Source organism: Nicotiana tabacum, chromosome 9 (genome assembly GCF_000715075.1).
Source record: "Nicotiana tabacum cultivar K326 chromosome 9, ASM71507v2, whole genome shotgun sequence".
In the NCBI taxonomy this organism is placed as follows: domain Eukaryota; kingdom Viridiplantae; phylum Streptophyta; class Magnoliopsida; order Solanales; family Solanaceae; genus Nicotiana; species Nicotiana tabacum.
The window spans coordinates 113,614,616-113,629,609 of NC_134088.1; the positions used below are offsets into that span (position 1 = coordinate 113,614,616).

The window sequence follows — 14,994 nt, forward strand, 5'->3', positions numbered from 1 at the left end:
TGTTTTTAAATTTTTGTGAGTGATCTTAAATGAAAATTAGATACGAGGTTATTCCATCCGTTTTAATTTATATAACTTACTTTCATTGGACATGAAGCTTCAGAAAATAATAAAATTTAATAAAATATGTAATATTAAATACGTTATAATATTTGTGTGATTATAAAACATTTAAAGTTTGTGTGGCTATACTAAATTATTCTTTCATTAAAAGAATGAAGCTATTTACTTATCGGTCGGTTTTGAAAAGAATATTATTTTTTTTAAAAGATGTTCAAGATTACAAAGTTTTAATATTTTTATAGTTATACAATTTTTTTTTTGAGATTGCATACTCAATTAAAATACATTATATAGATTGAAGTACTATAACAAAATTCAGTTGAGCTCGTCTCGGTGCGATAGAAGTTCGTCGGCTTTGACTAAGAGACTTGGATTTATGATTTCTAAAACATAATTGCACCACTGAAAAGAAAATAGTATTAAGTGAAAATTGATCTATGTTTATTTGGGTAAATAACTCGTTATTTAACCAAGTGCATCATTTAATATTTTTAAAGCATAGTAATTAGCATATAATATTAGACTAATTTTAAAAAATTACATAAAATACCTAATTTGACGAGAGATCATTAGTTCACGTATTCTATAATCGAAGCTATAAATTCGCCCCGGTGGGAAGGTTCGAATTTAAAATTATGTCCGACATATTCTTGTCAAACGAAAAATGGATACATCAATTAGAATTGAGGAAACAATGGATAACCAATATCAATACAATTGAAATCACTGAAAATTTGTCCCCTTAAAAACAAAAATTAGACCTAATCTGATTTGACAAGAAAGCATATGAAAATTACAGCAAACCAATATAGATGAGACTAAAAAGTAGATCTGATTATTTAAAATGAAAATATACCCAAAGCTCAGTGGAAAATTGTCGAAGTGTTATAGTGCATAATATAAGTGAATCCTTCAATTTTCTTCACTTATAATCTTAAGTTAGAAGTTAGAACTTAAGAACTTGTTTCTTTCGACTTCCATGCTTCCCCATTGCCTTTTCAAGAGCTGTATGAAAATCATTAAAAGGTACTAGCTCCATCCTGTATTAAATATTTCAACACATCAATATCAGTACATTGTACACTGTTCATTTAATGATACTTGCACTTTGTTGAAATAATGTAAAGCGAAAAACAGAAGTTGTCCATATCAAGTGATACGTGAATTGCTCACTAGTGTTTTGCCACTATCCTAACTGGTGCAAATAACTTATAATTTAAAATGCTCAACTTACTCCTACCCAAAGGGGAAAAAATCTCAGGTCGATTAACTATATACTCCCCATTATTGTAATTTAACTTTTGTGTACTGATCAAGTAACAAAAATTTTAAACTATAAGTTCATCTAAATATATATAGAGAGAGAGGGGGGGCGAGATCGTACTCATATTTCAATCTCCCGGCACGAGCAAGGGCCAATAGATAATCAATCGAATACCTATATTGTGCTTGGTCTAAATTCTTTTCTTGCAGCCAGAATCCTCTCAATGAAACATCCTGTAAAGAAGGGGGAAAAAAGGAACAAAAATCCCAACAACATTTCAATATTCTTTCTCCAACCAAGTATGTAATTAACAAACCAAAAAATTATGTAATGTTTAAATTTCATATTTGACTGTTTGAAACCAACCTTGAAAATGAAAGTTGAAGTAGATATAGTAATAGGTTTCTTTGACATCCCTCCATATGTAACCATAGTGCCACCTTGCCTGAAATATCATGGTATTATGTTAATTTTCTTTATAACAAATAGGTGAAAACTTAAGCTTAGAAGAAAACCAAATTAAATTAATAAAAGGTGTCTCACTTTAATAATTTTATAACTAAAGTAGCTGCATTGCCACCAATACAGTTCAAACCCAAACGAGGTTCAGGTATATCATCCTAGAACATCCACATAAATAACATTGGAAATTAGTCACTGCTAAATATATTAATAATATAAATTAATTTGTGTTCTAGTATAACCCATACCAGGAGACTTTTGATAGATTTCACATCCAATTCACTCTCAGTAAACACCATATTAGCACCAAGTTTCACTAATTTTTCTTTAACTTCATCAGATCCTGGCTTATCTCTTATGATATTGATGCTATGAATTCCTCGAACTCGAGCTAGCTGAATAACACATTGCCCCACAATACTTGTTGCCCCATTTTGCACAATTGTGTCTCCTATTTTGTAGAGAGAGTAGTTAATTTAAAAACAAAATAGATGGTTTGAAGCAAGAAAACTAAAGTAATTAAAGAGTTTTTGGGAATAAATTAAACCTGGTTTTAAAGCCACAAAGTCCTCGAGCATTCTCAAGGCGCTCAAAGGATTAACAGAACAAGTGGCAGCATATTCAATTGGGGTGCTTTTATCAATTTTATACCATAAACTTTGGTCTTCTACAACGTAGGTCTGCCATGTACCTGAGTAGACACAAAACTACAAATGTCATTGCAAATTACTCCCAGGATTTAGAGTTAGTGAATTTTGTTGTTTATGTATGTGTCAATAATTTTTTCACACAGACAAACTACGTATATAGTCTGAGCTAGACATAGTGAGTTATGTCAAACCTATTGCGTCTAGTCTAACAGCAGGATATCATTGAGCTTTATGTAAATCAGAGGCGGATCCACAAGAAAAATAGTGGATTATCTCATATTCTGATCAAATATCTTTTTATTTACAAAAATCGAGAATATGCACACACTAGAGGAATGTGCTTCCACCAATAACGATTTTGGCAGAATAATAAGTACTTCTCCATCCTCAATCAAAGGCTTCGAGTTTGAGTTCTAAGTATAAAGTCGTCTTAGTTAGGGAGCATTTTACCCTGAATATGAGACTTCTAGGCGCGAATCCAAATTTAATCGGGCTTTGGACAAACCAAAAGAAAAGAAAATAATGTGCACCCATTTCAAACTTTGAATCCACTTAACATAAAAGTACCTGGAAGATATGCAGAATGAATAACCAAATCTCCAGGGGAAAGAGTCTTAACTGCAGAGCCAGCAATATGTACTTCTCCGACCCCTTCCCATCCACCAATTGTTGGTACTTGTGGCCGTACTGGATAGACTCCTGTTATGCAATAATCTCAGTAAAATTTATATATGGGGTTGGTATATTCTAATAAAATTAATAGTACTGATAATAAGAAGAAAAATAGTTGTACTAATAAAACTTTTGATGCAAGATGATGCCAAATGACTATTTAAATCAAGGTTAGTGAAATTATTAGTAGGTTTAGTTTGTCTAATTGTAAAAATGTTTACAGGATAGTGGATTTCATATGGAGTACAATAATAGTTCACTTCAATTCATTAGGCCATTAATTGGTATAATCCTGGAACTTTTACAAGACATGATAACCCTAATTACTGTAAATTAATGAGGTAAAAATAACTAATTTAGTGAAAGCAAACTTGGAATTTATATCATGTGCTTCAAAGAGAAAACAGAAAAGCAAAACTCAAAAGGAGGAACTTTAAGCATTTTCCTCTTTATGCAGTTGATTTGCTAAACTGCAATTTATCTTTGTGAGATATAATCATGCTCCCGCCTAATTTTCACGCTCTACGTATGCGTAGAAAATTTTAACCACGTAAAAACATCACGAAACTAGCTATAATTCCAATTTTCGTTTTCTCCTTTTTCCCAAATTTCATTTTTTGAAGTTTCTTGGCCAATGAAAATATTTGAAAAAATGTATAATTAAAAATTAATAATTAGCGAACTGGAGAGTATTTTGAAGAAAAAATTGAGTCTTAAAAATTAATATAAGATAAAAATATTAGTTAAAACAAGTAATATGAAGTTAAAAATTAAAATTATTATTTAAAAAAAATTCTCTAATAGGTAAGGCAAGTCATTTTTATTTTTTGAGAGCGAACATTTTCTGGTAGTCAAACACTATAAAAATGACTCACTAAAAAATACATAACATTTTGAGAAAAATAGCTTTCCTCGTACAAAACACATCCCATGTTTCAAATATCAATGACACAAAAAATGCAAGGTGATTTATTTTTATTTGTCGAAGCATTGGAAGACAGTTAAATCAAAGATGGAGCTAAAATTTAGGTTAAAGATTGAGCTGGTCCGGAGCTTTGGTTCAAACTCATTTTTTTAATTTTTTTATTTATTAAATATATACAAATTATTAATTGAGAACTCAATAACTTAAAATGACTATAATCCTAGATCGTAAGCTTCATATCCTCGCCTTATCTCTTTCAATCTAACATTTGTGCGAGTAAGAAGCAACAAATAGCAAGTAATGATGTGAACCATCGGCAGAGCTAGGGGACCAAATGCCAAAAAATTATACTGTGCATATAAGGTTAGTTTTTTTTTGTCCATATATGAGAATTTTTGAACTAGTAGATAAATTCTAGCTCCGTCGCTAACGCGAACCCACACAGTTCGCCAAATAAACCCAAGTTATCAAACCTTCTATTCTGTTAATATCGGCAGGATTGATCGGAGCTGCGAGCATTCTAACACAGATGTCGTTCTCAGTGATCTTCACAGGCGGAATCTCTGTCACTCTGCAGAAAAGATTTTCACTTTAAAAATGCAAAACTACACCAGACAAAAGCATTTCTACTTGTAAAGTATGAAATGGCAGTATATAGTACATTGACAAAAAAAATAGTGTGAACAGTGTAAAGCTAGAACAGGAACGTATATGTTGCAACGGACCTAGTGACGGTGTCAGGAGGGCCGTGTTGGTCGTAGACAACGGCCGTAGAAGGCGGAGACACGGCGGCCGGAAAATCTACGATGGAGCTTTGTTTATCATGGCAAAAGGGTACGTAATGTGAACATTGCGATAACATTATTTCCTCTCTCTCTCTCTCTAGTTTTTGTACTCAATTGCTAAGAATGGAGAAGTGCTGGTACTTAAATACTGGTAAGCAAGAGGTTCACTGAAACCTACCACTCTTTTTTATTTTAACATAAACCTGATTGGGCCCATACACAAAACATTTTGTAGATTTGCTTAAAACTTAAAAAAATAGTTTTTTTTTTATGTTGTATTGAAAAACAAAATTGAAAGTTGAATTGTGTTTGGACATATATTTTATTTGATAAAAAGTCAAAGTTTCGTGAATGAAAAAAAAATTCATCTAACAATCTGCTTCAAACTAGTTTTTGGAAACTTCAATATTTTTTTTAATTATTTTTCAAAAACTGATCATATTCAATAAACAAACGCGAGCTTTGCTTTTTAGGTTACTCTTTCGATCTCATTTTATACTATAGTACCGGTACTACTTATCATGGTATTTAATTGAATACTAAATTTGTGATGCTATATTTTATATACTCTTTTCGTCTCATTTGGTACGTTTTTTTAGTTTGTTTCAAAATAAATATACATTGTTATATTTAAAACTAATTTAACTTTAAATTTTTTATTTAATGAGATGATTTATAGCCACAAAATATTTATGGCTCGCTTGTTATTTCAAAAATTTTGAAAGACTTTTTTATTTTCTTAAACTATGGCCCAATGGGATTGAGGGAGTAGAAATTACTAACAATGGATAAATATGTTAAAATAGTTTTAGTTGATTGAAAATTTAATTAATAATATAAATAAACTATATCATCAAAATTTAAAATGAAAATACTTAAGAAAATTAAAATAGCGTCAAATGTTTTGAACGGACTCAAATTTAAAAAAATGACATAAAAATTTGACAAATAGACTATACTTTTTACTATATTTTACACAAAAAATGCGGTTTATAATTAGTCTTCCTCGAATGAGATAGAAGGATAAAAGAAAGCACACTATGCCAATTTATAAAAGCAACCATAGGAAACCTCGAATAATATTATTTATGCCAAGTCAAATAGCACCCCACGTGTTTTAAATGATTTTGAAAGTAGATCACACATTTATTGCAATAGTACGTTTTAACCCCCTATGTTTCTATAACTTTATTTGAGCCCTGGAACTCTCTGCAGATTACAGCTTCCGCGCACAGTCATCACATCTCCACCACTTCCTTTTTTAAACAAATTTCAACGTACGATCGATAGAGATGGGCAAACAGTTTTGGAAAAAAGGAATCAAATAAGATTTAAGACAGATGTCGTGTTCTTAGTTATGTCTATGCAATAATTCTGGCCTCATACTTTGCAATACGAGAATTCCATTATTTTATATAATAAAACAAAGAGGTAGGAAAAAGATTTTGTTAACATGTTTTAACATTTCTGGTTTATCTCAAATTGATTTTATGTACTACTTTTGTTCTTAAAATGAAAACTTTACACGTTTACAATTCTTTAACCAAAAGTTTTAACGAGTCTCACTTTCTGTTGCTCCTTCTCTTTGAAAACATTCTTTTCTTTTCTTTTTTCATTTATATGCATGATGCAACATACGAACCTCATACAACTAGTGTGGACAGTATTTTATACTGCAGAATTCAACATTTACGCTAGAAATTTCATCAACAATTTCAAGATTTAGTGCGTGTATGAAAAAAAAAAATATTTAACCGACACATACATTATTGTTTTCAGGCAAAAGTCATGTAATTTGTAAACATTTGTGGATCAAGAGATTTGAAGAAATGAAATTAGGGTTTAAAAGAGAAAGAAAAATTAAAAAAATTGTGAGCCATCTTTATTAATTCTTTCAGAAGATATCAATCCTCTAGAAACATCTGTATCCTAAAGTCTATATATATATAAGGGTAAAATTGGTATTCCATTCAAACTACATGGGCCATTGCCCGACAGACTCATAAGAAAACTATTGGACTTAGCCAAATACAAATAAATATAAATATGGCCTAGTCCTTCAGGCAATATTACTATCTCTAATACCTTCCCCCCCCCTCAAGTTGGAGGGTGTGCACACGCCCAACTTGCCAAGCAAATAATGATGAGAAGCACCTACAAGAGACTTAGTGAATACATCAGCTGGCTGGGAAGCAGTATTCATATGACTCAAAGATATCAAACCATCAGCCAAATTAGTGTGAATGAAATGGCAATCGAGCTCAATGTGTTTGGTGCGCTCGTGGAATACCGGATTCTTAGCAGTATGAATCGCAATCGTGTCACAAAAAATAGGTATAGGTGTTGATAGATGCACACCTAGATCAGAGAACAAGCGAGCCAACAACTTTACTTAGGGCCCTGTATTCTGCTTCAGCAGAAGAGAGTGACACCACCTACTGTTTTTTAGATTTCTAACTTATCAAACTACCTCCAAAAGTAACACAGAAACCAGTAACTGATTTGCGAGTCTCAGGGAAGGCTGCCCAGTCACTAACACAGTAGCCATGGAGAAAAAAATCAAAAAAATCATTCAAAAGAATACCAACATCAAGAGTGCCCTTTAAGTACCTTAGAACATGTAATGCAACTGCCATATAAGGAACTCGAGGGGCCTTAAGAAATTGATTAAGATGTTGCACAGCAAAACATAAGTCGAGCCTAGTATGAGTGAGAAAATTGAGTTTACCAATTAAGCTCCGATAAGTATCAGGCCTAGGTAAGACATTCCCAACCTCAGAATGTAGCTTTGTGGACAAAGCAAGAGGACAAATAATAGGAGAGACATTTGAACACCCAAACTTAGTCAATAAGTCAGAGATAAATTTCTTCTGGTGTAGAAGAACCCCTGAGGAATGATAAAGCACCTCAATGCCAAGAAAGTAGTTAAGAAGGCCTAAATCCTTGATCTTAAACTAAGCATCCAGAAAACTCTTTAAGGCAGTGATTTCAGCCATGTCATCCCCAGTGAGGATGATATCATCCACATAGACAGCAAGGAAAATAGAGGAAGCAGTAGTTCTTTTAAAAAATAAAGAATATTCATTTAAGGAATGAGTGTACCCTCTAGAACAAAGAGCCTGAGATAGCTTTGCATACCATTGCCGAGAAACTTATCTCAAACCATACAAGAATTTCTTTAATTTGCAAACCAAATTAGGAGAAGAAGAAGAAGAAGAAGAGGCAATAAGAGAAGAATCAACAGAAAGACCTTGTGGCAACCGCATGTAGACGTCCTTATCTAAGTCCCAATGCAAAAATGCGTTACTCATATCCAATTGAAACAATGACCAATTATGTTTGACAGCAAAAGCAATGAGGCATATAACATTACACATTTTTACAACAGGTGAAAATGTTTCATCAAAGTCTATACCCTCTACTTGAGTGTTACCTCTAGCCACTAGCCTCGCCTTATACCTCTCCACAGAACCATCAGTCTTATACTTAATTTTGTAAACCCATTTGCACCCAATTGGTTTCTTACCTTGAGACAAGTCAACAATGTCATATGTGTGATTAGCTTCCAAAACCTCAAACTCTTTCCTCATGGCCTCTTGACTAATGGTAAGAATGAGGCTCAAATGCATCAGTTGGTGTAGCAGTAGTGGTGGCGGTAGATGCGAATAAAGAGGGAGAAAGGGATACTACATAATCCTGAAGGTGAGAAGGAAGAGTGTGAGTTATGGTTGATTTCCTAGGAGTAGAAGGACTGGAAGAAATAGGTGAATGAGAGGAGCTAGCTGGAGATTAAGTAGATTGTGGAGAGAAAGAAGAACTGGAAGGAGGGGAAGTAGGAGTGGAAATAGGTGAGGAAATAGAAATAGGTGAAGAAGGGGTGGAGGAAGGAGGAAAAGAAGCATCAACATCTGAAGAATCGAAGGGTCAGAAATGATAGGAGATGGAGAAGTAGATAAAAGAGAAGATGTGGAATAAGGAGAGATTGAGAGATGAAATGGAAAAACATCTTCATGAAAATTGACATCCCTGGAAATAAGTACAGACTTATTTTCCAAATTGTAAAGCTTATAGCCCTTCTTCCCAAAAGGGTAACCAATGAACACACAAGGAACAGCCCTTGGCTGAAACTTGTCCCTTTGGCATTTGGGAACTGTAGCATAGCAAAGGCAGCCAAAAGATTTCAAATGATTATAGGATGGTACTGCACCATATAAGAGTTCAAAAGGAGTTTTGTATGATATTACAGTGGAGGGGAATCTATTTATAAGATAGGTGGCAGTTAATACACAATCCCCCCACAATTTGGTAGGAAGTTTTAACTGAAATAAAAGAGCCCTTGAAGTTTCTAAAAGGTGTTTGTATTTTCGCTCAACTACTCCATTTTGTTGAGGTGTGTGGGGGCAACTTGTTTGGTGTAAGATCCCATTTTTAGAGAAAAATTGAGGCATAGAGTGAGAAGAGCCAAGTTCTAGGGCATTGTCACTTCTAATAGTTTTGACAGGGAGCTTGAACTGCGTTTGGACCATTGCAATGAATGCCTTGAGAAGAGGAAAAGCATTACTTCTGGCATGCATTAAATGAGTCCAAGTGGCTCTACTATAATCATCCATAATTGTCAAACATATTTTACACTAGTATATGTTTGTGTATGATATGGTCCCCAAATATCAATATGAACTAGTTGAAACAATGAAGCGGAACTAGAGGTACTATCTGGGAAAGGCAATCTAGGTTGGCTAGCTAGAGGACAAGTTGGACAAATGAAAGATTGCTTACAGGAAATAGTAGGAGAAATAGCAAGAATGACCTTCATTTTAGCAAATGGGATGTGACCCAATCTATGATGCCAAAGAATATCTGAACTAGTTACAACATTCATAGAATTCATACAAGAAACATCAGAGTTTGCACAAGAAAGAGTAAAAGTAGTACTATCAGACACAATTGGTACAGTATTATTCAAAGGTGAATTATTTACAGCTGGTGTAGTATCACTTAGGGAAGAGGCAGGGGATGAATGCATGGAAAGTACATTAGCAGTCAAATCTGAAATAATGATATAATTTAGTTTAGGGAGAACAGTAGTATGACTAGAAGTATAAGAGCTAGAAGTGGTGAGTGGAAGAAGCTTGTAAAGACCATGGTGTACTCTACCAAGTTCCAGAAGCTTCTTCCTGGAAGGGTCCTGTATAAAACAGAAACAAGATGTGAAAAGGACAAAACTGTGAAACTGTTGAATCAACCTATAAACAGATATGAGATTGTATTGAAATGATGGAATATAGAGCACATGATGCAAAACAAAGGAAGGAGACAAAGTAAGTGAACCAATGCATGTTACTTTCACTTTGTATCCATTTGGCAAAGAAACTAAATAGGGTACAAGAAGGGGTTTAATGTCAAAACAGAAATCTTTACTAGATATCATATGGTCAGTTGCTCCTGAATATACTATCCAAACACTCCTAACAACAATATACAACATGCATGCAGCAAAGCTATCACAATCAGACATAGGTAGAGTAGATATGTTATAAGCAAAGTTTGCAGATCCCATAAGATTTATCTGAGAGTTAGAGTCTAAAGCTGAATTTTGTAGAAGCATCCATAGTTGACTGCATTGTTCCTTTGTCAGTCGAGGTATCATAGAGTCTTGACCAACAGATCCAAAGGTAGTAGGAGTATCAGGAACTCCAGAATTAGAAGATTCAATGTTGGCAGCAGTACCATACTTCCTACCTTTTATGAATTTAAAATTCTGTGGAAAACCATGCAGCCTGTGCCATGTCTCAATGGTATGGTTATTCTTCTTCCACTACTTGCAGAATAAAGATCCCTTATGCTACCCAAGATTCATCCTTTGATTGGATTGATCAAAATTAACTCTCTGGTTGTATTGTTTGTTGATATTTGGTTGAGAAGGAGGCTTATTGTTGGAACTTGCATGGAAAGAAGCCATATCATAACCAAAATGAGTAGTAGGAATGACTTGTCTTTATTTTTTATGTTGTAAAAGAATGTTATAGACATTGTCAAGTGAAGGCAGTGGATTCATGAGCAAAATATTGCTCCTAACATTAACATATGTCTCTTTCAAACCCATTAGAAATTGATGCACCCTATTATCTTCTTCTTCCTGCTCCAGACCAGGCTTAGCAACACAATTATAATTTTTTGCATGATTGGAAGACATGATTGTCAGTTCATCCCAAAGCTTCTTCAACTTGTAAAAATGAGATGCAATATTAAGAGCCCCTTGACATGTAAAAGCCAACTCCCTTTTAATTTCAAATTTTTTAGTTCCATTAATTGTTCCATACCTAGTATTTAATTGCCTTCAAATACTCTCAGCAGTCTCCGAATATTGAACACTTTCTGCAATCTCAAGGGACAGGGAGCTTGTCAATCAGGAAATTACCATGTTGTTCACCCTGTCCCACTGTTTTCACTCGGGTGAATCAATAGGAGGCCTAGGGAGAGTTCCATCGATAAAAGCTATTTTATCTCTAGCTGAAAGAGACACGATAATGCTCCTTTTTCAACCTCCAAATCCAGTACCGGAGAAAGGAACACAAACCAGTGATATACCAGGGACATCACTAGGATGAAGGAATAGAGGACTTGAAGCAAGAGGAGTAAATTCAAACTCATTACTAGTAGTACTAGTCATTTTTGTGAATTAATACCAACACTATTCAAACAACCAAAATAGGGATTGTATAACTCTACCTCAGTTTGATATATGTAATGAAGATGAAAATGAGCAGAAAATAAAATGAATGTTACCCAAATTCTTCGTAACCGGAAGATACGGCCTTTTAACAGAAGCCCTAGCTCTGACGAAGATTCAAAAGAAAAGCAGAAACTTTCGAACCAGTGGATGGTGAAGGATCCAAAAATCAATCGTTCCTCGCTGGAATACTAGGAAAACATCAAAAAATCCAAAAACAAAACGAGCCTCATCGGCAAAAACTCAAACGGCGGCAACACCGAGAAATTGATGCACATAAAAAACTCCACCAGAACAGCTCGAGGGTAATATTGATCGATAGAGAATGACGAAATTCATCAGGATCGACCGCTCTGATACCATGTAAACATTTGTAGATCAAGAGATTTGAAGAAAAGTAATTAGGGTTTAAAAGAGAGAGAGAAAGAAATCGGGAGTCATCTTTATTAATTCTTTTAGAATATATCAATCCTTTAGAAATATTTGTATCCTAAATATATATATATATATATATATATATATATATATATATATATATATATATATATATATATATATATATATATATATATATATATATATATATATATATATATATATATATAGAGAGAGAGAGAGAGAGAGAGAGAGAGAGAGAGAGAGAGAGAGAGAGAGAGAGAGAGAAAAGCCCAGTACAAATAAATTCAAATGTGGCTCAATCATAAATTCTTCAAATCATATTATATAAAAGGGAATATAACTCATCGTAGCAAATAATTTAAAATATTTAAAAAGAGTTTGAGTAAATTGTAGTTAAAAAAAAAACTTAGCTAGCGTTTGGCCATAGATTCCCAAATTTATTTTAAAAAAATCTAATTTGGGTCAAGTTTGGTTTGAAGATGAAAATCTGTTTGGACATAATTTTTCAAAACATATTTTATTTTTAAAAAAAAAACATGAAATGTGACCTATACCCATAAGTTTTAAAACAATCAATAATACCCAACAACTCTGAAGAAAATTCATAAAAAACAAGCGAAACAAATCTGAAGAAAATTCAAACAAAACAAGCGAAACAAATCTGAAGAAAATTTATATAAACATTAGCAGATTTTAGCAAATTACCTTCAACTTTTGTCTTTGCCATGAATTGCCACAGATTGGCACAACAACTTTGACGAAGATTTTCTTCTGTTTATAGAGAATAGCAAAGCCATATGAGTTAATGAGAAAAACGTGAGTAGATATGGATTAGTTGGGTCATAAATAACAAAAGTGCGCTTTTATAAAATCCAAAAAGTTTGGGATAATTTTTAAAGCTTTTTTAAAACCAAACGGTAATATTTTGGACTAAAAACAGCTCTTGAGCTAGTTTTGGGATTTGAAAATTTGCCAAAATATTAATAAAATTTATAAACAAACAGGTATTTGCCAAAAAAAATTTAAAAAAATTGACAAAATCTATGGCCAAACAGGGCTAAGTGTCCAAATAGTACACTTTCATAGAAAATGGGATGTAGGTAGTATACTGGTATTATTTACTGTTTAATCGTTTCTCAAACTGAACCGAGAGATAAAATATAGCACATGCACTCGTTTCGATCTTGATTTTTTTTTGGTATACCTATTTGATATTCGAAATTTACTGGTTTGAATAATTCAGATTCATGTCGTGTATGATCACAAGGGAACACCATTTACCAAGGATTTTTTCTATTTCTAAATCTCGAAATCAAAACTTTCCATTAAAAGTTGAGGAATATCGTTCATCTCATTCAGTAAAAGCCTCTTGGTTTAATTTGCCTTTTTCTTCTTCTTCTTCTAGCCCGAATTATAAGCAAAATATCACCAATTCAAGTTATTTACCCTTTTTTCTCTCATTGGAAGAAATAATATGGGAAACACAAGAACAGAAAAAAAAACCCATGTAAAATTGAAAACAGATACTAAAACTCGTTTAAATTGCATTTTGATTTGTTTTATATATTTAAAGACTTAGTAAATTTAAGTTTTTGTCAAAATAAATGAGGTATGAGTACCATTAAATTTAAACTAATCAACACCTTAAAGTCACATTCTTTAACATTTGAAAAGTCTAATATGTCTTCATTAGCAACTACTCTTATTTTATATCGCGAGTTTAAAGAAAAAACAACTAAAACAAAATTTAATATTGCCTCCTTCCGATAGACCACCTATGTACCTACCCCTGCCACCACTTTAATCACCGTAGTTTGCTTCACCAACCGCCCGTAATACCTTTCTCTATGATTGGTCCACGTGTCCGTATTCCTCGTACTACGACTTCTTCTTTTTATTTATTTTTTGTTATTATTTTTGCCTACCACCATTGCATTGCTCATATCGCGACATACACGAGAATATTGGTGATTGTATTTATTTTTATTTTCTAATTATCCCTAAATTTATTCATATTTCTTAAAATAAGAAAAATTTATACTTTATATAATTTTGTCTCAAAATACTTACTTTTTAATTCTTTTGCATTATTATTGTATTCGTGAAAAATAGACTTACTATGTGGGCTAATTAAATCTCAACACATGTCAAGAATATTAGAAAATCACAGAATAAATGAGCCCGAAATCACTCACTTGTAAATACTTTTCATTCTTTAGAAAACTATCCAAAATAAGCTTTCTAATTCATACTATCGAAAGAGATCAGGCAACTTTATGGCATTCTTTTACAGCACTTAGTAACCAAAAATAGGAGAATCATTCAATCCGGAATAAAGCGGGATTTAGTATAACTTCTCGAGGGTTACAGATTCTCTTACTTTGTAGTTATAGCACTGTATCTCTTGCAAGTGAAACGAAGTAGAATCCGAGATAGAGACTATCTTAACCAATAAGAATCCTATATGCTTTTATTTTATATTTGATTTCCTTATATATTGTTTGCTTGTAATTTGTACCTATTGTTATGCGGCATTAACAATGGATTGAATTGCGTGGATATAAACAAATAATACGATCCATCCCTATTTAATGCTTAATTTTTCTTCTTTATTGTGTAGGTTATTCTCCTTTACTGTATTGATTACATCAGCAATCTTCGCAAAGGACCAACATTAAAGTTTCCACTCTGCACATTTATTTCAAGAAATGGTTGAAAATTGTTTAAAATGATGGCACCGTTAAAGGAAAAAAAAAGAAAAAAAAAAAAGAAGAAAAAACATCCAAACACGAAAGCTTCTGAAAAATACAGCATCACAACATGTGAAATTGAGAAGAATATCCGATAATTTAACTTGAAAATATATCTCAAAACTAGTGAATCTATTTTTTTTTTTTTTTTGATTTTCTGTCTAGTGTCCGATATTCAAATTGGATTCTGACTAAATCTAGATTCGCGCCGGAACGTCTTATATTTGAGAGTAAAGTGTTCGCTAACAAAAACAACTTCATACCAAGAGCGCAAACCTGAGACTTCTAGTTACG

At 32.9% G+C, this 14,994-nt stretch overlaps 1 protein-coding gene across 1 annotated transcript; it reads right to left on the bottom strand.

Moving 5' to 3' along the window:
- Window positions 1-740: 740 nt before the first annotated feature.
- On the bottom strand, window positions 741-4,948 carry LOC107769029 (enoyl-[acyl-carrier-protein] reductase, mitochondrial). The gene is made up of 9 exons (XM_016588205.2): window positions 4,762-4,948; window positions 4,510-4,607; window positions 3,007-3,138; window positions 2,337-2,480; window positions 2,038-2,240; window positions 1,871-1,947; window positions 1,694-1,772; window positions 1,448-1,560; window positions 741-1,103 (listed from the first exon to the last, which is right to left on the bottom strand). The coding sequence occupies exons 1-9, from the start codon at window positions 4,896-4,898 to the stop codon at window positions 1,010-1,012; spliced, it is 1,077 nt and encodes a 358-aa protein (XP_016443691.1). The 5' UTR covers window positions 4,899-4,948; the 3' UTR covers window positions 741-1,009.
- Window positions 4,949-14,994: the final 10,046 nt, after the last annotated feature.

What these genes read in the sequence shown, in the direction of transcription:
- LOC107769029 (XM_016588205.2), bottom strand. Translation starts at nt 4,898, where the DNA reads ATGTTATCGCAATGTTCACATTACGTACCCTTTTGCCATGATAAACAA. An exon ending in CGATATTAACAGAATAGAAG is followed by an intron (nt 3,139 to 4,509) that starts GTTTGATAACTT and finishes ATTGCATAACAG; the next exon opens with GAGTCTATCCAGTACGGCCA. An exon ending in GCCGGGAGATTGAAATATGA is followed by an intron (nt 1,104 to 1,447) that starts GTACGATCTCGC and finishes TATTTAATACAG; the next exon opens with GATGGAGCTAGTACCTTTTA.